Genomic DNA, 27,003 nt, shown 5'->3' with positions numbered 1-27,003 from the left:
AATTTCAAATGCAGTATTATACTGTTGGAGTTAATTTTTTAATGCTGTATGTATTAAATTTTTCAAATTACTCAGCTTGCATTTTGGACCCAACCACCACAGCTTAAGTAGGATTATAATTACAGTTTTAGCAAGCAGTCTTCAGGAGTTGTATACACATCCCATATAGGCACCTAAATAAAGGGGGTAGATATATTCTAGCATGCCATCTCAGTGTAGTTAGTGAGCAAATAACAAAGAGTTGGTGTGGAATAACTAGCTCTTTGTGGTGCTTTACATTTTTCTACTTAAATTTTTGTGGATGTAAAATGAATGTAGTTTTTCTCTTTTGTTATAGAAGTATTTTAGAGGCAGTTGTGAGAAAACAAAAACTGTCACTTTTCCAAGCGGAGTCAATCAGGCTGACTGGCTTCTGGCAGTATCACTAGTGATTTGTGTTCTCAAGCTTTTATTTCTTTTTAACTAGATGTTTAAGTCCAAGTTATTGCAAACAGTTTGTATTTCCATACCTTTATATCCTATATGCAATCTATTAACACAGAGTTTCAGAGCAGCGTTAAGTACTCTCAACAGAAATATTGTGCTGCTTCAAGTTACTTCATCTTCTGTATGAATGTAAAAACAACAGGCCAGCCTTAATAATAGCATAAAGCTTGAATTTAAATTGCTGTTAATCCTGTTCCCCCCTCCCCTAGAAGTTTGTTATTTGGTATTATGCTGTCTACCCACAAATAATGGGCAGTGATGTTCTCTGCAGGACTCTAAATCTGGCTGTTCAAGTTTAAGCAGGATTCGTATTTGTTACTGTGCTCTGCCTAAAATATAATGAGGTTATACAACTTAGAATAGGTAAGAAAAATGGTACAAGATGGACCAAGCTTGTTTTATTAAAAAGGCAATGTGCAAGCTCCTTTTCCTGTCTTAGTGCATTAGCGTTACCAGGGTCTCTTCATGAATCCTTTGACTAGTTTGTCATCTGTCTTGTTGGCTTTAAGCTTCTCCCCTTCAAACATATGCTTTGTTTCACCTCCCTTATTTCCTTTTCATATCTTCTTACTAATTTTCTTGAATTTTCAATAATCTCTCAATTCCCCTCTCTCTCTGCTCACTACTGTTACTCCTGAAATTTCCGGTTTGTGAAATCGGGTAGCCAGGCTTGTCATCTCGGTGTGCAGGGTTGAGCTGTTTTTCCCTTTCCTACGTACTTGCGTGTCAGATGGCATCGTTATCTCTGATGGAGCTTTGTTCATTAAAACATGAACATTCATGATATTTCCTAAGAGTATTGTCCTTTTTTGCCTTTTTCTCTCTAGCTGGCCTGTGGACAGTCTTCACGTTAGGGGGAGTGGGGAGCAAAGCAACACCGCAGCTGGAACAGTGCTCCCCTCTAGCTAATCAGAGTCTCCTGCTTCTGCTCGTCTTGGCCAACCTGACCGATGCTGCAGATACACCGAACCCCTACAGACAAGCTATTATGTCCTTCAAGAACACGCAAGGTTTGTATCTGTTGTTGCTTTTAAGCATGAACTGGTCAAATTGAGGCACTGTATTGTTGTGGCTGTTTAGATATTCTCTTTCTAAAACTTGTTTTCTCTGCAGTAAGCCCATGGAGGGGTGGTAATAGTACTTCATTCTGGGAATTTTGAGTTGGAGCTCCTCAGCTGCTGGAACTTACTCAAAGGGGTGAAGGGAGAACAAGATGCCTGCCTTCTGGATTGATAAACTTTAGACAGCTTCATAATTTCATAAAATATAAATGAAAATGGGTAGTATGGCAATAAGTCAGTTATCCAAAAAGTATGCAGAGATCCCCTGGATAGGACTTGGGGAAATTCTGGTTAGCGGACACCAAGTTAGAGTTAAGATAAGCAATTGAATTGTCATATCAGCTGAGTTGGTGTAACTGATGTGGACTTTCTCATGTTGGAAATGTGAGGAGAATTTGGTTATTGTAAACACTTTCATGGGATATGTCTACATGGAAAGCTTCAGACTCTTTCGCATTATCTTGTTTTCGGAAAGGCCAGTACAAGTCCGTATGTCATGTAACCACAAGTGCAATATTGCACTGAATTATAAAGCTCTGCTACGGAGGTCCTTAGCTGGAACGCAGTAACGCACTAACACAGCTCAGCCTGACTCGGCTTGCGCCTGGACAGCTGAGCGTGCAGGCGGCTTGTGCTTGTTTTTGTCTGCACATATCCATATAGTTATACCTCTTTGAGTTTTAGCCATTGGCTTTTACCTTTTTTTGGCTTTGTGCAGGTTAACAGTATGCATGTGGCTCCGCTGCTACATGATAACCTGTGCAATCACGTAAATATGATTGTGTTTTTCACTTTGTTTGGAGTGCATCTAGTTTTTATATTCCTTAAACTGTAAGTATTGATCAGGGCTGAGCCTAACATGGCCCTTTGATCTGTCAGAAACTGTTTACAGGCAATTGAGATCAAATTCTTTCTACGTTTTTTTTAACCAACTGATAACTTGTGTGAATAACTTATTTTAGGTAACTTTGGCTAATGTTGTTGATAACTAATAATGCGTTTCATTAAAAACTATTATTCATGAATTGCTATGAAATTTTAAAAGCCTCCTCTTGTCAAAATAGCTTGCAAACCTGTATTTTCCCTAAATGTGTATGTTTATAGAATCACTTATTGAACAGGTAGAAACTTGTTTCCACTTGCAATATTCATACAGCTGAGCTGAAATTTGATTCCTGTGAACATGCTGAGAGTCTGGAAAAAAGAGAATGGTATGAAAAAGAGAGACTGGTTACAGTCATAATGATCTATGGTATATGAATATAATAGGAAAAGTGGCTTTTTAAGAGTAATTTATATAATTTAATGGAGACAGAACTAATAAAATTCAAGATAGTTATCCTTTATTCTACATGTTCAAGAGTATTTTAACTTTTCTATTGGTTGCTTTAATATTCTGTAGGGTAATACAAGATTTATTGCTGTTACTGAATTCTAGGAGCTTTTTTAATAAAGTTTAGAAAAGATCTTATTGTTTTTAAATCTTCTTTAATAAAAGAGATAGTGAAGTGCTATAAATGTAAATGATATAGTGTAAAAATTCACTTAAGAGGAGCTTGAAGGTCAGCGGGCTCTCCTCAGCTAATGAACTGTGGCGTCAGCATCCTTAATAAAGCACTGATCTGATTTTACTGTCTACATTGAAATTTTACCTGGTAAAGAAGAATATCCACCTGAAGCATGAGTGTTTTCAAGCAGCCAGTCCGTAATGACAACCAGTGTTTGAAGTGTAGGGGAAGAAATGGTAATTCGGGGAAAAAAGAGGGATTTGTCTCAAAACTGCCTTTTGGTATGGAGCGTCTGGGAGAGGCACGGTTTCCACCACTGCCGAATCAGTCCCACGGGGCTGGGAGCTGCTGCCAGCTCATGGGCTGTGTCTAGCCTCCGTGTAAGGCAGCGTCTCCCGTCTCCTGCCGAGCTGGGAACTCCTGCAGGAAGGAGGACGGTTTGCATCAGTGTCTCCTGCTGAGTTCAGCTGAATGTCTGGAGCTGTTGCCCTTTGCAGAGGCCAAGACGCTGCCTCCGGAGAAGCAGCCGCTCCGGCGCGAGCCGTCTCCACCGGCCTCCCAGAAACCCACTGGGAGCTGTGGCTCTCGTTGAGTTCCTACAGCCTTTCCAAATACAGCAGCTTTTCCTCCCCAAAAGGTCGGGGATGTTGTTCAAAGTAAGGGGCAACAGCCACCTACATCCCTGTCTGACAACTGCCCCAAGTAGTCGGTAGCTATTTGGAAACTTTGCTAGCAATATACACTGAAAAGAAGGGGAAAAGTGGCAGATATGTATTTCAGTGGGTGTAGGTGGCATTTATGCAGTCAGCCTCTACCAGTATAGAGGTTTATCCAGAACTGTGGAAAAGTTTGGTAGGAAACCATGGAGCTGTGCATTTGAGGGCCATATTTGTGTTGGCTTGCAGTTCCTGTCCATGGGCATGTGAGTGGTGAGAAGCTCTCCCTGTTTTCCGTGGTGATACAGGGATAATATCTGCAAAGTCTTTGGGGCTTTGGGAAAGGGAAGGCTCCAGTGCAGTGCAATGTTAGTGCCTGGCATGCCTCCTATTGTAATACAAGTTAAATGGGCTGTAAAAAAGCAAGTTTTGAAATTTGAGTAGTTTGGTTTTTTTCTTCTTCTTTTTTTTTGAGTCTTTTCTCCCTCTCCTTAAAATCCCCTCTGCCCACAAATTACTGTGCAGAAGGTACTTCTGCCATGCTGTTTTCTGCAGCAGAACTTTCCTCAGTTGAGGCACTTTTTTTCCTTAAAGAAGGTAAAGAATTGAGAAATCCATAGTCTGTGGGATCTAAGGAATTCTAGTTAAATTCTTCAACTTTGGGCACCTTGCTTATAGAAATACAGTAATTTTTAAGTCCAGATATACAGCATACTTGAGCACCCAAAGTGCTGCTGTCCTCAGACTATCTTCTTGCCATGAAATTGCTGTAATTTTTCCATGTGCTTAACTTGTTTGCAGTCTCAGAAAAGATAGCCGTATGCTGTTGTGAGAAGGTTCTGTGAACAGAAATCTCTTCGGTTTTATTTCACTTTCAGCTTTGCCACGGGTTATATTGTACGTGTGAGCCAGCTACTGTTACTTTGAGTGTTGTTAGACTTCGTGAGGTAGTGTTTTAAATCATTTTAATTAACCCATTAAAAAAATACTGCACATCTTTTAAAGCTGTGCAACACCTATAGCTCAAGACTATCAGGATATTTGCAGTGAAACAAGTGCATCTGCCCTCCGTGCTGACAAATCCAAAGGAGAGAGTCCATCTTGATGCAACTAAGCTTGGAAGTTTTGGTTACAAGGTTTGAAAACGCATTAGTCAGTCCATCATCAGTTACAGCAAAGGTCCTGTAGCTGCTGCCTTTGCAGCCGCTCATGGGATTGCTTTCTTTTTAAATAGTAGGAGCTATCTAGAGGATCAGAGCACTTTTAATAATAATAATAATAAAAAAAAAAGACTGTCTTGCGCAGATGCGGGAGCCTTACCAGATCTCATGTGGGAGGACAGCCTCAGCTTTTGGACACAGTTGAAGTTTCTTAGACATTGAGGTTTATGACCATTGGTGACAGTAGTCTTGATTGATATTTCTTTTTCCCTCCTTCCTTACTGTGGTTGTAGAAAATATTTCACCCAGAGATATTTTATAAAATAAACATGTGCCTAGGTGGTAAATATTTTTTGTTAAATATGGTTTTTGGTTTCTTTATTTCAGATAGTACTGCTTTTTCTTCATCGAACCCGCATGCTTTCCAGATTAATTTTAACAGCTTATACACGGCTTTGTGTGAGCAGCAGAAATCTGATCAAGCAACTCTTCTCTTATACATGCTTCTGCATCAAAACGGCAATGTGCGGACATACGTGTTGGCACGCACGGACATAGAAAACCTCGTAAGTATTGTCCTGCTTGTCTAATACTCCAGAGGGATTGGTCTGGGGAAGCTTTTATGCGACTGGCTGCTCGTGTTCCCTCTTTTGTGGCAGCACCATCTCTGACCAACTTATTCACCTTCATTATGTCATCTCGGGAGTATTATGCGGACCGTGCGACTGCAGTAAGGACAGCACTCGTGAGGCTATCAGACTGTGCCTAATGCCACTGCCGGTCTGACCCAGGGTTAAAGCTGCGATCTCCAGGCATGCTGTAAGAAACTGGTTGCAGATCCTGCTCTATTCATGATTTTGTTTTTCATTTTTTAGATGTTCAGGCCAAAAACCTCGGCAAGCTTACTGTATGTTCATATGCATCAAGGTTAACAATATGAGCTGTAACTTCACTAATGTGATGAATGTCCTACAGAGTTGACCTATGCAAGTGTCTGAGACTGAAGCTCCTCGGGGAGTACTTGACTTTTTTTTTTCTTTTTAGAAGTGCAACTGGAACAACATTTTAGCTGCTTTGAGATAAGATTGTGGTTAATAGCCAATGTAACAGCCACCTGGTGCAGTTTTTTTGTAGGTTATAAATTAGCTTTTGGCCCTCTCTGTTTAGTAATGTCACAAACCACTTTAACAAATCTTACTTATTAAAAAGCATTTCTTTAATAAGATAATGTCTGTCTATGGGAATTGGTAACAGAATGGAGAACCTTTTTCATTTTAATATTTGAAATCCTGCCAGATAATTAGATGCCATGCCTGTTTGATGGCAGCTACAGAATGAGTTTGGTCTCAGTCCAAGTTCTAGCAGATAGATATATTGCTAAAATCAGAGCTGATAGACACCACTGTTGGCAAACTCAGCTAAGATGGTTGATGCTGAACTGATGATTGAAGAGTGAACTCCTATGTGGTCCGCTGCAGATTATCGAGGCCAGGGCTGAGTCATTTTGCGTGAATTCTGTGGACAAATTGTCACATTTAGTTTTCTGGGCTGTTGGTATGCGGTATGACATGTTTCACAGCTGCTAAACTTACCAGTTTACTCTCTCTCTGGAAAAATAAAGGTTAGGGGTGTGTGTGTGTTGTTTTATAATTATGGTATTTCATATATTGTAAAGCTTCCAGAAAAAGCACAAGGTGTGTATGTCAAAACAGCTCCAGCTGCAGATATTCAGGCATTCTGCCATGGGGGATATTATCATATATTATCACCTGTCTTTCCTCCCACTGTTTTAAAAAAGAAAAAAAACCCAGCAAAAACCTTTTAGCGATCCCAGAAGTAATAAGCAACACTAAAAAGCTGGCTTTCTGGGAAAAGCTGAGAAAATTGAGAAAAGGATTACTGCAAAGTTAACAATGTATTTGTTTTAAATACCAAAATATGAAACTGTCTGCTCTGTCTCATGTTGTTATCCCTGCTTTTGTTTTATTTTTCATGCATATGAATGATCTTTGTGATCATTGCTGACATCTTTGTACAGTCTGCTCACCTCTAGCAGGCTGGTAGATAAGGATGAGCAGCGAGCAATGATGAAGAGCGATTTGGATTGCTTAGTAACTTGGGCTGTGCCCTTCAGAAAGTGTATTTTAATTCAGCCAGAAGTAGTTGTTCTCCTAGGAGCAAAAAGACTGCAGTGCATCCTGAAGGATATGAAATGGTTTGGGGGTGAGGGGGATTTACGGGACAAAGAAATCATGATCTCCCCATTACAACCCTGTGCTGAAAGCAGCTAATTCAGTCTCGAATTTGTAAATAAGACAACTGGGCAGGAGTATGGAGCTGCATTTTCTGTTTCTGTATATGGCAACTGCAAGACTGGTGCTAACATACTATGTGCTATTCCGGTGGTGCACTAACATACTCCATAAAGTATTTACAGGCTATTGAAAAATGGAGAGAGCGTAGAGAAACAATTTTTTGCTTAAAAAGCCGCAACAACTGTGAAGGCTTACTGTGAGAAGCTTAGAAAGCTACCTTTGTTCAGTTTGTCAGAAAGAAGTCCGAGAAGTGTCTGGATGTGTAAGTACCTGCCGGGGGAGAGGCTGAGTAGCAAGGACTCTCTAGACTTGCAGGGAAAGGCACGGTAGAGGCTGGAAGTCAAATTCCACAACCTAAGAGATATGGGAACAAAACAGTTAAGGTGATTAGCTCATTGGAGGAAATTGCTGACAGAACAGGGCTCTCCAAGGATATCTTTGAACTGAGAGTGGATGACTTATTGGAAGAATATGGCTCGCTCGAGCGTTAAGGTCGCGGGCTCTTCATGCAGTGGTAATCGGGTGCAGGATGAAGGTCTGATACATGAGAGACCAGGTCAGCAGTCAAGCTGAGTCCTCATCTTAAACTTTCCGAGGGTATGCAGGTTGTTGCTGTTTTGCTTCACTCTGTGCAATCTTGTGTTTTCCCTCTTTTTCTAATACCACCAGGTTTTGATGCCTGGGAAGCATCGCTAGTAGACGTTCTGTGGCGTTTCCTAGCTTTTGGGGGATTTACATCTTTGCTCTTTTTGCGATTTGTTTTAGTTTAATTTGTAAATTGATTCAATGTGAGTTTTTTCGACTGTTATGACAAGTTCTGTCTCAACTTGCTTCCTAATTTGTGTATGAATGTGACTGAGTTGCACATAAATACTTTCATCTTCAATTATTCTGAATATCGCTTTATCATTAATAATGCAACATATCTTTTTTTTCCCCTTATAGTAACAGTCTGCCTAGTAGAATTAATAGGATTTTCTGTGCCTTCCCTAACTTCTAGCATGTCTCTTTGTATAATTTTCTCTTTGTAGAAGCAATTAATGTCACTATTTCAGATAAAAATGCTGGTGGGATGTCCCTGGGATATCACAGGGATACCTGTGAGAAAAAAGCACTTTCCGTTGGATGTTTTTTTGCTTCGGCTGCTGAGCCGTGTAGCGCTGCTCTGTTTGTTGCTTTATGTTTTGTTGCTACCCAACATGATTAGATCAAAATGATGTATATGGTGATGCATTTATATCAACTGATGGTATGGCAGTATTTTTTTCCAGTGGCATAAATTTGGGTTAAGCACATTGCTCCTGAGCGGCTACGCTGTCTCGTGTTGTGTCATAGACTGCAGACAAGCTATTTTAAAACTCTTTGCTGGTGAAACTGTTCTTGACCTTGGACTGAATATAGCACCTGTAATTATCAGTGTCTGTTTTTACCTGCCCCTTGCTTTGAAGATTAAAAGTAGTTTTTTAATGGTGACCATTTCTTAGTAAAATGTTAGCATTAAAAGCTGCTCCTGACAGAGGAGTGTTAGTAGTAGCTGAGTGACTTTTTAGTTTAATGAGTATCAGCAAAAGAGCCTGCAGTTCAGAAAGTGGTTATTGCATGTTTTTTGTAGTTTCTGAAGGCAGAGAATGAAATTGCTTGTTGGAGAGCCTACCTGCACAGTCAGGCAGTCGGGATGTGCCAAGGCTTTTGAATAGAAAGTTGTATCACTGTAATTTTTCTTATACCCAAGACACTTATTTGCATGAGTCTTCCTGGACACGGCCCTCATCTGAGTGGGAAAATGGGATGGGGGAGTTTTCTATTTGCTGCAAGAGTGTGTGTGTGTGTGTGTGTGTGTGTGCGCGTGCGCTGCAGCAAGTGTTTTTAAATGCTGGCTGGTCGAATAATTTTTCTTCTGGTAGCAGCAATACTTAGGTGCTAGGTATCTCCTAGGCATAACCAAAGGTCTGGATAGCTTGTTTCCTAACACAGCAATCCGTGTGCAAAGAAAAAAGTGTTTGGAGGAGGAAAAGACAGGAACTCGATGAACTGATCCAATTTTCATCTACGGGACGCGAGGCGAGAGCTATTAAACTGCCATGTGCCTCCGTAAGTTTGGTCCAAGAGGCAGAATGAGCAAAGTCTGAAACAGGAGTAGAAAGGAAGGCAAGGCCGGGTGAGTGGTGATGGGAAGAGATCTCAAAAGCGCTGAAGATGCGTGCAGGGAAGGAAGCCTGAACAGAGTGGTTTGGAGAGGCCAAGCCTTATTCTGGGGGAATTTTCAGCTAAGTTGTGTGACATATAGACCCTCCTAGCACTTAACCAAAGAACTCCAATGGCGTTACTTCCTCTGGAAATAATTGCTCCTTCAACCAGTATATTGGAGCCTACGCTGCAGAAGAAGGTGGAAATTAGAAGTTATCTGTGCGAGGTTACAGAGAAATGTCCTTTTCCCCCCAGCCAAGGAAAAGAGGAGTTGTTTTTGCTACGTGCTACGTAGATATTCTAGGAAAACAGAGATTTATACCTTTGCTATCAAGATTTATATTCACAAAGCATAAAAATATCAACGCCAATTTTCACAGAAGAGAGATTTCCTAAGGATCTGTTGAAACTGTAAAGGAAGGACATTTGGGAGGTGCAAATACTTTTGTCCTCTGTTTTTGTTGCAGTATTGCCTTGACCCTGGGTAAAGCATCATCAAAAGGTTTTGTGGCCTGCAGCTTTTAGATCGGTCTCGTTGGTTTGAGCAGAAACTGCGCGAAGCGTGTTCAGTGTGGTCCAACTGCTTTGGGACTTGTTGATTTTAGCAGAACATTCTGGCCATTTTAGAGACTCGCGAAGCACTCGAGAGTCCTGGCCTAGCCCCAGAATAGGTTTCACATGATTCATCCTGCTTCACTCGGCTTGTTTTTAAAAACAGCAACTCTTTAGGTGGCTCAAATCTCTTGGAATGAATTTGGTGTCTCATTCACTATCTTGGAATTCGAGTTCTTTTTTTTTTTCCCAAATTCCTTTATTTTTTTCCAGGGTAGTTTGTGATTTAGGCCTATTTCTGCAGCTTGGGGAAGCCACATCATACTGAGCCAGTGGAAAGCTAATTTTCTATTGGTAAAGAGACAATCATCTGGATTAAGTTTAGACTAGTGTTCAGGTATGCTTGCTGTGGCAGTGAAATCTCATTTTCATTATTATTGCAAGACTTTGGCTGAAACTGTCCATCCTGGTGGAAATGTTGCAAGACCTTGGGCTGAACTCTTGTAGTAATGACAGTTCTCCTTGGCTGCGTATTATCTCGAATTAGAAAAACAGGCCTTTTCTAGTTTTAAACCCAACCCAACCTGGTTCGTTTCTAGGGTTATCTCCACACACTGAAATGGGAGTTGAGCTTCAGGTCTTAAAATGACTCCGTGCACCTCGGGTCTCATATGCCTGGCTGTGTTTGATGAGGATAGTCATTTTGGACCATGCTTGCATAAACAAAAGTGGTCAACAATAACCGTTTTCCTGCTTAAACTGGTGAAAATCTTGCTTAATTTTTTCCCCCCCGTAGTTCAGAGGGGAAGCCAAACTCTGAGCGCCTATGGTAACTGGTATGGCTGGAAATCTCATTTGTTAGGAATTGAAATTCCAGGTTTCGCCACAAGAAAGAGTTTGTTTAGACTCTGGTGGAGACAGAAGAAAACAGATGGAAGGTGTTTGAATGGTTTACGTCAGTGTTTAGGGGTGGTCATTTCAAGAGGGAGTGATTGCTATGCTACCATCGAAGGACAGGGTGATGTAGGGGAGGTTTCTGATCTCTTCTTTTTACTGTCTGAGGTACTTGAAAGCCTAAACTAATATACGCTTTTTTTCCTTCCCTAAAGGTTTTGCCAATTCTCGAAATCCTGTATCATGTCGAAGAAAGGAATTCGCACCATGTTTACATGGCTCTTATAATTTTGTTGATTCTTACAGAGGATGATGGCTTCAATCGATCCATTCATGAAGTGGTGAGTTGCTGTTTTAGTAAATAATTCTTCAGAACTAAGAATCATTAAATGCTTATTTCTATAAAAATGCCTCTGCATATCTAGCTGACTAGTTCCTCAGCAGAGTTGGTTTAGAGACTGTGTATGGTCTTCCGGATTTGGTGGTATATACTTATTTCTTAATGTAAAGACTGGCAAACCACAGTGTCCTTTCCAAACTTTCCCTAGTGAAGTGAACAAACATGGTCCCTCTTGTAAAGGCGATGCCGTGCATATATACGTGTACAAGTATATATATATATGTTCTTTTTCCTCTTTCCGGTGTTTCCTGTGGCACATTAGCACAGTAATAGGCAGGCAGGCAGGCAGCCTCAGACATGCTGAATGTTTGCCATAGAAGTGGTGGGGAGAGAAGAGAGAAAAACAGACAACTTTTTTTAATTTCTCTTTAGGAAAAAAAACTTTGCTCAACCAGTTTGATTCAGCTGAGAGGATTTTAGCTGGAGTTTTATTTTCCAAACTGAATGTTACTTCCTCACTTGGCATCCCTTTTCTGTCTTTCTGCTAGATTAATATCTCTTTTATGTTGTCCATATAATATGATTCAAATTTTGACTAGCTTTGGCCCCTCACCATCTGTGCTGGAGAGTACCTTGGATAATTATGTTCCAGTTTCCTAGCTTCTAAAGCTTCCATAATGCAGATGATGTCTGCACTGATTTTATTTGTTTTTTTTTTTTGGCTGAGACATGGAAACTCTATTTCTGGATTATGTGCAACTAATGAAATGCGAAAATCTGGAAGCAGAATATTCGGATATCTAAACAAAATTTTCCTCTCAAGTAAATTCCAGACTGGAGCCTTTTTCAGAGGGAATATGACATTTTTCCTTGGTGATAAATAACTGAGGTGTGCAGTATTTAATTTCTGAAATCCCAGATTATTTTATATAGCTCCGAATGTAGAAAGTAAGAAGAATTGGCATTTATATGAATTTTTTTAGGAGCACCTTTTAGGAAGAACTCCTATAGAAAGTATGCAGGTGATTGAAATAACATTTTTCTGAAGACTTCCTTCTGCCTCACCTTCACGTCTTGAACCTAGATATGCACCATGCATGTATGTAGTGTGTATATTTGGGTCCCATATCACTAGGTCATTTAGCTTGGATCGTAAATTGAACTTGTTGAGGGATACAGCCCACAAGTTCCACTACTGCCTCATAGTTTCTTCCCTCATCTTTCTTCAGTCACTTTGAAGGCGGTACACATGGTCTTTCAACAAATTCCTTGCTGGATAAGTAAAAGTGGAAGATTTCCCTAAAATTGTTAATGAGAATCCAGCTGTGGAATGAAAGCATAAATCAAATTTCCTTGTCCAGTTTGTTCTTGCCTTTGCAGCTCTCCCTGCCAATGTAGTTGTAGTGCTTTCTGTGTAATGTGGATATTATTTTACTGCTTGCTTTATTTTTTTTTTCATTAAAATGGATCTTGTTCCTCTTACCTTGCGTTGGTTTTTGCAGTCTTGCCTTTGCTTCTGCCATTTCCTTCCCACCTTAATCTTTGTTCTGCCCCGTTAGCCACTCAGCAGAGTGTCCCTCCGGAGGAACATCTTTTGGCAGCGCGTGGCCAGGGCTTTGCTAGTGCTGTCCTGCAGCTGGATAGAGAGAGGTAGCGGTGGGGCCCTGAGTCTGCAGGCCTGGGGTTGTGAACTTCCCCTGTCACCCCTGCTGCAGAAAAAGATCTGAAAATGGATGCTTTTACCATCAACAGCTAGAGGAGCGCAATGGCACTCACAGAGGACGGATTTGGAATAAGCTGGTCTCCCTCTCCTGTTTTCCTTTGTCCCTTAACTTTCTTTTATCCTCTTCTCCATTCTTGTACAAAGCGGGCATATTTCAGGTCTAAGGAGAGAGCATACTTCAGGGCGAAAAAGAATCTTTTTCTGCCCTTGCCATGCATTTCCAGTTGAATTTGAAGCCTTTTTCTTACCCCATAGCCTCAGTGTCGCAGGGATGGATTGGCACAGTGAATGAGAAGGAGTAGGGCCTCTTCTACTGCAAAACTTCAACTTTGTACCTTGAAAGTCACCTGAATAAACTACAACATAGACAGGAGAGTCAGTGACTGTGATACCAACTCTTTAGGATTCCTTTATTTCAAGAAAATGTGTAATCTGTGATGCTCTAAAAGAAAAAAAGTTGTCGTCTTGATCTGCAACACTGCTGAACTCTATAGAGGGCTGTGAATATCAAAATGCAAATGTGAGCACTGCATCTTAGTTGAGGAACGGCTGGTGAATGGATCTGCTGGTGGTGGGATCCTGTGGACCTAGGATGGGGAAGAAATAGTTAGCGCTCCGCTTTTTCTTTGAGGGTAGAAGAGATACAAAATTGTACTGGTACATGAATTCCCTCACCCGTCCTTTTGAATGGTCACGTGAATGTGCCCTTGTATGAAGGACAGTTACCTTTCAAAAAATGCAGTATAAAGTAAGGAATTAGTCTCATACTTTCTTAAATATTAAGTACACAACTCCTAGAGGCTGAAAGGATATCATGAGGAAGCAAAATATTAGGGGCAGCGTTGGGAAAACTATATATGTAACTCTGTAAAACATGACCATCTAGCATCAGTTGCACAACTACAGGTCAACTCTTCTTCACTACAAATATTTATCCCTTTTTAGCAACTGCAGCAGGTTTTTTTTTTCCCCATCACTTGGCTGAAGTATGAAGAAAAATAAGGATTTGATGTATTTTAAGTCAACCTGTTTTTCTCTCTGCTGCTGTGTATCCTGTGTAATGTTCTTATAAGAAGCATGACTGTACAATCCATTTATGGGCTATTTTGCCTTGTGGTATCACACCCACATTTATTTATTGATTTTTTTTTGATTAATTTTAGTAAGCACAGTTTTGTAAATCTTGTGATTATAGCGACTGGTAGAGAGCTCAGGAAACCACAGAAACTCTTTTTGACTGCTGAAGCGTTTTTGTTTAAAATAAATGTGGTCCTAACTGCCTGGAAAGTATGATTGAAAACATAGGTCCTGTTCCTGCCATTGCCTTAATGCAAGATGTCACTGTAACCATGCAGAGCTCCAGTTCTTTCACTAATTACAACAACAACAGGGTAAACTAGTCAATGCAAGAGTTTCTTAAATGGACAAGTATCGATGTTTTTCCTTCTCTGATTTATGAAACTTAGAAAAAAAAAAAAAAAAAAAAAAAAAAAAAGAGAGAGAGAGAGATCTCAAACTAACTACATACAGTACTTTATGAAGTAGTAACCTGCAGTACTACTGTAGTGCTTTATGTTGTAGTAAATGGTGACAGACTATGGAAATCACAATGCAAAGGTTTTTACTCTCATTATACTAAAACCTCAAAATCAGTTATGGGAAACTGAGGCTAAAGGTCTCAGCGCTCAGTACGTGTAGAAGTGAGTGCCTGTTCCTTGCATCTATGGTTGATGTTTTGTGTGCTGAGTTGTAGGTGCCAAGAAAGCTGGTGTTAAGGGTACTTGATCAAAACTGATGTATTTTTTCTCTTGCAAGACCGCCTCAGGTTTGAGCTTCTTGCAAGACCGCCTCAGGTTTGAGCTTCTTGTCTTTCTCTTTTCCCTTTTCATTGTTATCCACAAACCAGTGAGATTTGTTCGAAGTGTGGCATAGATTGTGTAGTTGGTTTTGAAATCTAAAATACTTCTACGCTCCTGAAATCCAAAGCCAGGGGAATTTTTGTTTGTTTGACGTTATAGCCATTTCCATCGGTTCTGCTGTGGTTGCTTACTTTAGCATGGGGGAAGAGGTGACAGGGACTGGGGTGTAGTTTTATTTAATTATTGATTTATCTAAAGAGTAGCTGACTGATTCAGGGCATGGCAGCCACGGGACCTGGCAGTCTCAGCAACGGTGACTCAGTAGGATAGCCTTTTTGTGAACATCTTCGTCTTGTATGAGAGGCTCCAAGATGAATCGGGAGCTAATCTCCAGAGACATCTGCAGTAGGACTCCAGAGGGCCAATAGTATTTTTGAGTAATTAGGCCAGTTATAGTGGTATGAGGAAGTCCACAGCTGAGTTTCTCTACTTCCCAACTGAAAGGATGGATTTCAATTTAGGTCCTTCCAGGGCATTGGGCTCTCTTGGATGAGTATTGGACAAATATTAAGTGTCTCTTGGGGGTGTGGGGTTCAAAAGATCTCTTTTTTTCCCCCACACTGGGATAAAAACAAATTATAAAAACTTGAAGTCTTCTGTGAAACAAAATTCTGGTTTTTGACCCAGGCCCACTTGCAACTGACTGTTCCTGTATTACTTTTCAGTCTTTCTTCAATGAGAGTAGAAAAGCAGAAACTGTCACTTTTTAAGTTATTGCAGTTATACATTATTGAGTAATGTAATTATACATTATGAATTATTTTGATGCACTACTTTGAAAATTTAATTTCAATGAAGTTAACTGTTGTTGGATACATCATCCTTAGTCAGTATACTTAAGGCTTCTCAATATTTGTGTTTCTTGTTTTCTTCATCCACTTGAAAATGTGGCTTCTGACAGATGGTGATTTCTTAACTTCTGGAGTTGCCAAGTAGGACTATTGCTTTGATATTGCTTGGTTCTCTTTACTCATTATGAAAAGTAGGCCATGAAAGGCCTTAGGTCGCAGTGGATCAAGAAGGGAGTTGGTAAGGGGAGCCAGATTTCCTAACTGGCAGTTGCTGTCTGCAACTGCTGGCTGCTGCTAACTTCTATGCTACTGTATGTAGCTGTCTTGTTTGCAGTCCACCTCGTGGTTCATTATCATGGTTTCAGAAGCCAAATTCTTTCCCTACATCTTGCAGATATCATGGTTTTGGTTGATTTATACTGCTGTATGATAAGTAAGAAATTAATATTACTGGCTCCTTTCTTTGATGTACATGCATTAGGGAAGCAAGAGGTTTAGGATTCCCTTTTCTTTTGTTTATTTTTGTATATCTGAATATCTTGACGCTCTTTGATTTGGCATTAATAAGCTGCTAAAGCCTCTCTAGGTGGGTTATTTAGTAGGGGATAAAGTACATTCAGAATCGGAGATGAGCAGAGCTGCGTTCAGTGCTCTAATTTCATACCTGGGTTGTATCTAGGATTGATAACTTTCTTGAAATCTTCCATGTTGCTCGTAGGTCTTCTAGACTTGGAATGTTTAGACTGATGTTTTCCAGGGTTTGGGTTTCTAAGGCTTCTGACAGAACTGTTGGCTGTTTCTGGAATAAGATTAGGGCAGGATGGGGCTGCACTCTTAACGGTGTACTTACTGCTCCTTAGACAGCATTGGTTGGAGCTGCATGCTTTGATGCAGGGGGAATGAAGAAAGCATATAGGAACAAAAGGGCCTGGTGTGACAAATGTTAGGAGAACAGGGCTCTGGTTAGGACTGGCTGTGCAAGGAACATGGGATGGATAAAAGTGGAGAGAGAGACAGAGAGAAATTTGTCAAGAAACAGGTGAGACTTGGGACTGCTGAGCCAAGAAATGAGAAGAGGGAGGCTAGGAGCACAGCGACAAAATGCTAGAGAAGCTGAAGTTAGACTGCTTTTAGATGAGGAGACTGGAAGGAGGAAGGGTGGGTGAGGAAAAGGGAGGCCGGGAAGAGGGAGATCTGAGAAGGAATGGGTCAGCTGGCCAAGGAATGGGGAACAGACTGCAGGGAGGGAGAATGGGGTGGATGAAGGCTTGGGCATGGCCCAGGGAGCTATGGGTGGATGAAAATGATGCAACTGGAGGCCTGGGAGGGCTCAGGGTCCTCCTTTAGCCTATGTGACTTGTCCCAGTCCCATTCCTCTTGCCCTGTGGGAACACCCTCTCTGGGAGGGCACGGACCAGGAGCTGAGACTCCCAAGATCCTACACTCTGCTACAGACCCGCAGCAGAAGAGCACATCTTGTCTTTCTCAGGGCACATCTGTACAAGAATGACACCTGCTACTGTCACCTTCTCCGGTTTTCTCAAATAACTGCCTGCTAAAGCTAAAGTCTACAAATGATTATGAGTTTCAGTAGCTTGCAATGGAATTTCTCGGTGTGGGGAGGGAGGTTTGTTTGCTATTTGAAATATGCCTGGGAAATTACATGCAGAAAAGTTGTGTTTAGAAAGCATTGCGTTAGATGCATTGTTACAAAAATAATAAGCTGCCATATGCAAAAATTCTGGAGTTGTCAGCTTTGCATTGCTACTGCAAGGTCTGTTTTCTGGCAAATACGGTCGTATAGATTAAGAGCACGTTTCCAGGTGAATTCCAGCTCCCGCGTAGCAGATCACAGTGTAAGTAAAGGAACTGGTGGGGCGAATGAGTCAGTGCTTCATTTGCTGGGTAAGTGCAGGCGTCTGCATCATGGAATAACTTCCACCGAAGCAGCTGGGAAGAAACATGAGCCCGGTTTTATTCATGGGAGGAAGTTGCCGTTGCTATTTCACTCATAATGAGAGAACCTAAGAAATAGCTTCTTGGTGATATCATCAGTAAATTGATCTTTTATCCCAGGATAAGTCTACTTTATCTCGGGAGCGGTGGGAAGCAATCCTTGGGTATCATTTCAGAGCATGCTTCTGTAAGTTTTCAATAAGCGTCTGGAAATGTTTCCCCTTATGTAATACTGGCTTGGATTTACATTGTGCATGATGTCAAAACAAATAATGGTTTTACTACCCATTTTCACAGTTACATTTTGTTTAAAAATGTTAATTTTTCAGTATACTAAGCATTCAGAGGTCAGGAAATGAAATGTGCAACCACAGCTTATCCCTGTAATATTTATATACTACTGTAGGTGACTGTTTTACTTAATGATCATATGTGGTTCTTCATATAACAGTACATTTTTCTTCTGGAGCTTTCAAGTGCGTGCAGTGGTCAACTTTGGACATTTTTCATGGTCAAGGCAGTTCATCTATCCCTTTGTATAAAACCTTCTCTCGAAAACCGATATATTTACATAGCTACAAATTAGCTCTTTTTAAGAAATCACAGCCTATTAACTGCAGCCTAAGTGACTGACTGTGTAGGCTTATTTTAGCACTTTGCAACTGTGCAAATTTGCAACACCTTCAAGCCAGTCCCTTTGCAGCTGAGACAGGCTAGAATATGCATGCTAGCATTTATCGCAGCCATAACTTGTGACAGCTCTCTAACTTGCTGTGTCTGATCAGAGGTTTCTGCCTAACAGCTGCAGGATGCTCAGTTGCTTCCCTTTTAGCAGAGTATCCTTTTTGCAGTGAAGCTCGTATATTTAGCCTGTTAATTACACAACTAACTTATCTTTTTGACTTTCCAGTAGTCTGTTTCATAAAAATATTGCTCGACTTTTTTTCCTCTTTTGGGCTGTTCCTTGTAGTCCTCTAGGTTTTCAGTCCTGACTAGTTGTCCTTGTTTACTAAAACTCCTTGTAGGACTTGCTTTCATTTTATATCCTCCTCACTTTGTCTTAAAATAACATTAGTGATTTGCAGCCAGAAATTCAGCCTTTCTCCTCATCCCCGTGTAGCGTGCTCTATCTGGAAAACCTTCTCAGTAGTGATTTCATATTTCCTATTTGCTGCTCACCCTTGACTGTTCCTCTCTTAAATATGTCCGAAGTCTTTCCCTCTTGTTCCGATTTCCTATCCTTTTAGCAAAAGATGTTTACCAGAAATGTTCACACTTCAGCGTGTTGCTGTTGACATGTTTCACTCTCGCCAGCACTGCAGTACTGTGAAACAATATGATGGAAACTGTTTTTCCCAACTATAGGTTATAGCCATTTGCTTTGCTTCAGCTCCAGTGTGGGAAATTGGAAGGTGCTGACAGAAATTGTCTACTTTTAACCACTACCTCATTCCTTATTTGTTTTTGTGTCCGGCTATGCCGGTCACAAGAGGCTTTCAAGATTCTGAGTCCTCTGGAGTTTTTCTGAGCAATGTTCTCTTATTTTGCTGCTTCTGGTTTGACAAACCACCCTTTCCTCTTTGTAAAGCAAATTTAAAAACATACAAAACTTTTCTTACTGCTAGTCTCAAGCCCTCGTTTCCTGTGCACCTTTTCTTTGGTGAGCTGCTGTAGGTCTTTTGATGACCATTTCACACTTAGCTTTATACCCTGGCTGTGCTTATGGGGGTTTCTCCATGAGGTGGCCAAGGCTTTTAATACTTACCGTACTTCGAAGATTCAGCCTCTGTCAGACAACTAACAATTTTTTGACCTTTCCAATATGTAGCTTGTGACAATGGATTTATATATTTTTAATTATCAATACTCTCACTTTGTGTCTTCATACGTGGTATAGAAGTGATATTGTGTATCTCAAGCTACAGTAGCTGAGCCACTAAGATGAGTTTCCTCAGCCTACCAAATATTGTTCAGTGGCTGCATCTTTTTTTCACTTTTTCATTTTAGTATCTCTAGTCTGGGATGATATTTGGGATGTCGCTCTTGTTCCATGGGCCTTCGTGCATAATTTTTTCCAAGCATAAATGTACTAAATGGATACAAATCCTGTTTTTAGGAGGTTAATCTGAAAAACACCTAGTCCTTTCAGCAGAGGCTAATGCAAAGCATGGCTATTTGAAGAAATGCAGTCTTCATTGGAGTACTCCATGAAAGAAGGGCTTCAGGAGGCCTCCTTCCTACCAAAGAAATAAAGCATGGGAGAGGGTTTGGATCATAAGTAGGATGCTATTTCAAATGTCTCTTGTACTGTGAAAGAGATTCAGGAGACATGGAAGGAGTTACAGTGAGAGGAAGGGGGAGAGGTAGATGGAAGAAGTGTAAGTGCATGTGTAATTAGCAGAACCTGGAAGATTATTGGGTAAATGTTTTGAAGGCAGTGCTTACAAAGCATTACCTCTGTCTAGAATAAAGTTTATAGATTTCTTCTTTTTCCACATGGGTTTTTCTCATCTATTGACTTAGAATTTTGATAAAACACATGTGCAATTATTTCTTGAGTATTTTGTATTACTTTCAGTAGGATCCTACAGTGTGCTGAGGGAAATAAAAATCTCCCAGAGCCTTGTGTTAAGCAAAACCCAGATTTTGCTGGCAATCCCCATACCACAAACACTGGGCAAACTCGTGCCAAAGGAGAAATTGTGCAAGAATGCTGCTACCTTTAAAAAGATTTATTTTTTCCTCTTAATTCAGCTGTTTCGAATGTTTCTGACTAATCACAAATGGTTCTGTCATTACTGGGAAGTTTGCTGGGGGATGAACTGTTGGAATATGTTTCTTAAAGGTCTTTGCTGCTGTTGTGCTTTCATTTGGCTTTCAGAGGATAGGTCTTGCTGTCCTTCATGTTTTGGAGCTGGCAAAACCACTCTTTAACGGTGTAGGTGGGATTATTCTGTGGAAGGCAGGAAGGACTTTAGCCCAACTGATAATGAAAAGAAACCTTTAAAGCAATGAGAGCCTGTGATGTACTTTTTGCTTGAGATTCAAGGGCAGAAGTTGGCGTACGAAAAGCAGCAGAATGACATGTAGGTTTTGTTCTTTCTGAGTATTTCAGAGAGTAGGTGACATAAAGCAATTATAGTCTAGTCTCTCCATCCTCAGCACTAATGCAACTTCCATTACGGTGGCGTTTGAGAGCCTCTTGGGTCCTCAAAAAAAGCTTAATACATAAAATCTTACATGCTTCACAGGTTGTAGTATAAATCCCTTGCCAATTGATGGGGCTTCGTGGAAGGCAGGCACTGCGCGAGTGCACATTGAATGTACTTCAGCAATTAAGGCTGCTAACTGGGAAAGAAGTTCAGCAGTGTGTTGTAAAATACATCCATTTTGAAACAAGGAGCTGCTTTGCTGCAGATCGTATCCCAAAGGGTTGGGGAAGAGCGTTCTGCCTTCTGGTTACGTTAGTGGTACTCCAAACACGACTGCAGGGAGCATGGCAAAAACGCAATGCCGCAGCTCACTGATGGAAGAAAAAGATCAGGAAGGTGATTAAAAAACAAGAATAAGAGCTTCCCTGTTAAGTGTTTGTTTTGAAATACAACTTTTAATATTCTGGAGCAGTATGTTCTCCTTTAAAACAAGTTGTCATCTGCAATGATTTTTGTTCTGTTAATATTCTTATAGGACTCTTACGTAGGCTACTCATATTCCACTGCGTGAAAACTATCATGTATTTAATAATTCAAAAATTAACAAATTGAAAGCTTTGAATTGTGCATAAACCCTCTCAGGGCATGCTCTGGGCTTGTTGCTTTTGAGTGGCAGGAGATGATTAGTAACCAGCTGTGATCACTAGAGTTAGTGCTCTGATGGTGAAAGGTTTGTGTGTTTTGATTTGTTTCTTTTTTTTTTTTTTTTTAATGTAGCATGTGGTTGTGATTATCAGGTTAGGCACTGGATCTGGAGTATACTTTTGGACACATTAACTAAAATACTTTGGTATGTTGGATAAATTAGTTATCTAGCTTCTAATAGAGATGTGGATTGTAAATACGACTGCTTTAGAGAGAGAGAGAGGTTTTAATATGGGGATAAACCCTGTTAAATCAGGACTTCTGGCAATTCTGAGTTTTTCTTACAGGAGAATAACAAAATAAAAAAATATCCTTAAGGGCTGTTAAGTTCAGTACGTTAAGCTTCAGCTTCGCTTTTTGTTATTAAAGAGTTTCCTTATTGATGTAGAGAGAGACACTTGTGGACTAAGAGTCTGTCTTTCAGTTTTTGATAGTGGTTCAGGAATCAGCACAATTTTGATGTCTGCAGATAGCGATATTGGGATATCCGAGGAAGGTCATTATTGTGACTGCAGCCACAGTATATAAAGAAAACCTTTGATATGGCAACTGGAAAACTTTAAATACAAATATAAGTTTTTATTGCAGGGTGCCCCCAAATCACATTAAACAGAAGAACGTGGTAAAACAAATATAAATCTTAAGGGAGAGGAAGTTCTGATGATGGTCCAGCGGAGTATTATCAAACAGCAGTGGGATAAAACTGGCAAAGATGGAAAAGTAAGCTGAAAACCGGGGGAAAGTCCTGGTATTGAGGTGTTTGAGCTCTGGAATGGTCTGCCAAGTGGAAGCTTCTTTGCTTGAGTCATCTAAAACAGCGCTGAGCAAGGATGTTGAGTGTGGGCCCTAAAGAACAGTCCTGTGCTGGCAATGGGATGGGACAACTCATTTCTTTCCAGCTCCAATACAATTCAGTTATTCATAATTTCCATAGCAGTTCTAAAAACAAAACAAGTTAGTATTTAAATGTGTTCAGTGTGTGTAAGGCTGTGGGGAAACAAAACCCAGCTTTAATGACCAGTGATACAGGTTTTGCAGATACTATACTATTTTCTGTTTGTAAGCTGAAGTATATCTTCTGTTCACCTCAGTTGCAAAATACCTTTGCTTTTGTTTTTGTTTCTTGTCAAAATATAGTCATCTGCCAATACGTGAATTTAAGGCCTTCAGTCAGTAGGCAGAGGAAGGACAAACTGCCTGCTCTTTCCACAGGGTTTGGATGGTGATGGTGGCAAAACAGGGGCGGCAAGAAAGAATCATACATACAGTATATATTTCCCCAGTACTCTTTTGCAGAGATAAATAAAAGTTGGCGTAGTACACTGAATTATGAAACCAACCAGGAGGCACTTTATGCGGCCTAATGATTTTCTTTAGTTCCTAATTAATTTATGATTTAAATATTTGACGTTTAAGTTCTTTTAATAGAAAGTTTAAGATCTTAAGAAACATCAGAGGGAGACTAACCGTGTGGAGTGTTTTGTGACGTGTAAACGTGTAGAACAGTATGTATTACTATAATTATTAATCTCCTTAAATATATTAAATACAGAATTTTAAATGACAAATTTAGTTCTGTGGAAACTAAAAATATGGGGTGACCTTTTTGGATTCCAGTACAGTGCTCTCTTAGTGATTAGCAACCAAGTGATTATATCATTTAAAGCATGACTTTCAATTACCTTTGAGAAGTAAACACCTGATTATCAGTTAAACTAAGTCACCCTTTTCCATTTCCATTAAGGAGAAGAGTGGGTGTTTTGCACATCTGAGTACCTAAGTGTTGGTTGTACGTTTTTCCAGGTTAGCTCATGCCCACATCTTAAATGCATGTGAAAGTACAACCAGTTTTCTTGTTTTCAGACGTGGAGTTATTTGCTCTTTGGCAATGTTGAATTCTGGTGGAAGATTCCTGTATTGCCCAAGAGAGGGATGCTGTGGTGTAACGCTTCTTAGTAACAGATGCCTGAGCGTTGGCCTGGACCTTGCCACCAGTGTTGCAGACCTTGCAACATTTAGTGTTGCGCTCTTTGAGAACCTTTGCAGATGCCATCACGTAAATGGTCTGGTTTTGGGGAGCTGTACAAGGCTTTAGATTCCGAAAGCATCTTTAATTGCTGTTCTTTAAAAATATTCCAGAATTTCACCAAATAGATACATAAGGTATATATATAAACATATAGGGTTGAGCCTCTTCATCTCAGACAGAAGGACTAAATAATGTAAAAACAAGAAGCAGCTTGCAGTAGTTCCCAGTATTCCCTTTTCTTTGTCTTCTGCAAGTCATTCAGTGGCCAGATCTCCGGATCTCTTTGTTACAGGAAACTAGCTACTACTTATTCATCCCCTCTCTTACAGAAGGAAGAGGCTTTGCTAAGTGGGCCATTAGTCAGTGGGAGGAAGTGGGAATCCTAAAAGCAGAAATGATGAAAATTGAATGGCAAGAAACTTTTTTAGTCATCAAAGAAGGGGTGGGAAGAAGGGCTACAGTCAGAAGATGATGTTTTCATATGACTTCTTGAGAGAAGAGGTTAATTAATGAAGCTGGTCAATGAGGTTGATTTTAGATTTTTTTGAGACATCTACATTCTTGTCGTGAAATGTGAAGCTTCACTGAAATGTGCCTCATATATTAAAGAAAAAAGTGATAGCATGATAGCTTTGTGTGAAATAGTCCTTGATAGCAAATTCTTGTTTTTACTGCCCAGAACATCCCTGAATTTATAGAGGATGGTCTTATCCATGTTTGTTAGGGCAGTTCCTGTAAACTCATTTTTACTGAGCCTTTAAGTCATCTTTCAGGGCAGGTGCTGTGTAGAAGTCTGTTATATTGCTCCAGGTGAGTTGGCTGAAGATCCCAGGAGGAATATTGAGCATATTGATTCTCCTTCTGCAGGACCCTCTGAAATGGTGGTCAACCTGATAGTGGAGAGCGTGCAAAGATGGGAGACTCCTCTTCGCTTAGTGAATATCATTAGCTAGGTGAAGGGGAGCGACCTCGCTGCTGAGAGAGAGGTGTCCGGATGAAGCGAGCGGTTCCCTCGCTCGTCGGCTGGGTGTCCTTCGGCGTGTGCATGCTGGCCACTCAGTCGGAGCTTGCACGTGCTGCCTCTTGCCCAGCTGGTCACGAGGGAAAACGGGAAGGAATTGGAAACACTACGCAGGTGGCTAGCGCGGACCTGGAGACTTTCTGATGTGCGAAGGCTAAGATCGGAAAGAATATAAGAGAACGGTGGTGTGGGGTATTAGAAATTATGAAATAGCTTGTTTTAATCATCTTTCCAGGTCTAGGTGTGTTTCCACATGGCTTATAAAAGAAGTCAATGAGATCTACCAGGTGATAATACTGCAGAGACCTTTCTGTTTATTTTTAGCTTTACAATGCCATCGGTTTTGTAAAGGGATGTGAGAGTCCAGAGAATTTGCTGGGTTCTTATTCAGGGTAGACCTAAGGGCTGAAGAATTTTCTGTTCTTTTTTTCAGATATTGAAAAATATCACTTGGTATGCTGAACGTGTTTTAACAGAGATCTCACTTGGGAGTCTTCTGATACTGGTCGTGATAAGAACCATCCAGTACAACATGACACGGACAAGGGTAAGAGTTATATTTAACGCTTACGTACATGCTGTTGAAGCTAGAAATCCACACTACGAATTCAATTTCCAACAGGGTGTGGGATTTTTCTTGGTTCTGTTGCAACCAGTTGGCACCTGAAGCTATAGGACGGAAGGAAATGGGAAGATCAGCCATATTAACTAAGCATAACATTAAGTGCTTCTGAACTTGTAACACAATTTCTGTATTATCATTCAATTTATCGGATAAAATTCTCTAAAGTCCATAATCCAAGTACAGAACTAGATAATATAATTCCTTAAAGAAACAGAGTTCAGATAAGAAGAAAAAATTCCACATAAAGACTTACAGATTTTTTTTTTTTAACCTGTATGAAGCTACTCAGAAGTGGAAATTTCAGCTCTGTTGTCAGATTTTTTTTTCTTTTCTTTTTAATGAAGTAGTACAGTGATTGGATAAGACCTTTTTGAGTTCTGGCGAAGCATAACTGCCTCAACTTCATAACCTTATAGATTATTTTTGTGAATTTTTTAGGCATATGATTCTAAACCTTATATCAAACATATAACGATGCTATCAGGCACTTTAAAATACTTTTAACAAATAAAGTCACAGAACTTTTTTTTACATGAAAACTGAAAACAACGCAAAAATTGATTAAATACGTTTTGATTTGGAGAACGTAACGATTTAACATTTATGATGATACCAACTAGAAGAGATGATTTTTGGTATATATTTGTAGAATTTTGAATTTGTTATGCTCAGGTATAAATGTATATTTTAGATATGTGTAGAGAAAAGAAATTCTTTACTTGTAGAGATGATTAAACATTGATGCATAGGGACTGGTCACACCCCGAATAGAAGTAAAGTCTGGAAGTCACATAGCTGTTTCTTGTGAAAGTTGAATGTACAGTTGGAAACCCTGCTATTTTTAATAATATCACGATAAGTCAGTATGATGATTTAAGATTAAATCTTTTTTCCCTTTCGAGCAGTAGCCCCATCCACGTTTATTTGTCTATGACCAAATTTAGTTGATACTGAAGACTCCCATATGGCTGTGGATTGTGAAGTTTGTCGCGTCTGTGAAAAGCCTTCACTTTAATAGGGCTGCCATTTAAATGCATATCTGGTCAAATGGTTTCAGAGCAACACATGTACACGTACACGCATGTGTGCACACATGTGTGCACACTCACTAAAATCTGTATGAAAACACTCTTATAAGCCTTATAGAAAACATCTTTAAAATATCCTCAAGTACGCAATCAGCAGTTTTGCTGTACGTCTTCGGTTGCTTCCTATAAAGCAACAGATATTTATTAGTCTTTTGAGTGGTTTCCTTTAGCAGGTATTGCTGTATATAAAAAAGAGAGTTTGATGTATTTTTCTCCTCCCTGTTTTTTTTCCCCAACAGGACAAGTACCTTCACACAAATTGTCTGGCAGCCTTAGCAAATATGTCAGCACAGTTCCGCTCACTTCATCAATATGCTGCTCAGAGGATCATCAGGTAAATATAAGACGTCTGAAACAGAGCTTTATTTAAACTCCTCTTTCTCTGCTGAAACTCAGGAGTAGAGGAGCTTGAATTTTATATGCCTTAGTAGATATTGATGAGCTAAGTAACAGAAATTGGAACTCAGTTAACCCTGAATAAGTGTGACTTGCTTCTAGAGCCTGGTTCTGTTCTGAATGCACAAACAACACTAGTTTCTGTCTCTGAGAAACTTCTGACTGTTCTCTTAACAGAATAGCTCAGCATTTGCTTTTAAACTGGAAGATTTTCAGTGATTTGTAGGAGCTATGCTTTTTAAGTCACGTATCAGGTTGTTACAAAGATGCCCTGTGGGGTGGTTCTCACATACTACACACGCCAGATTTTCAGCTTGGTTCAGTTCTTCCTGTACATTTGGCAAAAGATTTATTTGTTAAATCAGGCAAAACATAGTGATTATTTTGTGACAGAATCTTGCAAATATGGGCCATAGACCCTACACCTATAGTTTCAAAT

General features: G+C 40.1%; 1 protein-coding gene across 3 annotated transcripts in view; it reads left to right on the top strand.

The window, feature by feature from the left end:
- The window catches only part of LOC135324913 (dymeclin), a 218,362-nt gene that overhangs the window by 82,393 nt on the left and 108,966 nt on the right, over positions 1-27,003 (top strand). For all 3 annotated transcript variants that reach the window (XM_064501988.1, XM_064501989.1, XM_064501990.1), the window contains exons 9-13: positions 1,314-1,496; positions 5,259-5,437; positions 11,035-11,160; positions 24,889-25,002; positions 26,408-26,502. In XM_064501988.1, coding sequence (XP_064358058.1) covers positions 1,314-1,496; positions 5,259-5,437; positions 11,035-11,160; positions 24,889-25,002; positions 26,408-26,502 — 697 coding nt within the window. The remainder of the gene's footprint in view (positions 1-1,313; positions 1,497-5,258; positions 5,438-11,034; positions 11,161-24,888; positions 25,003-26,407; positions 26,503-27,003) is intronic.

Source organism: Dromaius novaehollandiae, chromosome Z (genome assembly GCF_036370855.1).
Source record: "Dromaius novaehollandiae isolate bDroNov1 chromosome Z, bDroNov1.hap1, whole genome shotgun sequence".
In the NCBI taxonomy this organism is placed as follows: Eukaryota; Metazoa; Chordata; class Aves; order Casuariiformes; family Dromaiidae; genus Dromaius; species Dromaius novaehollandiae.
This window is presented reverse-complemented; position numbering and strand designations above follow the sequence as displayed.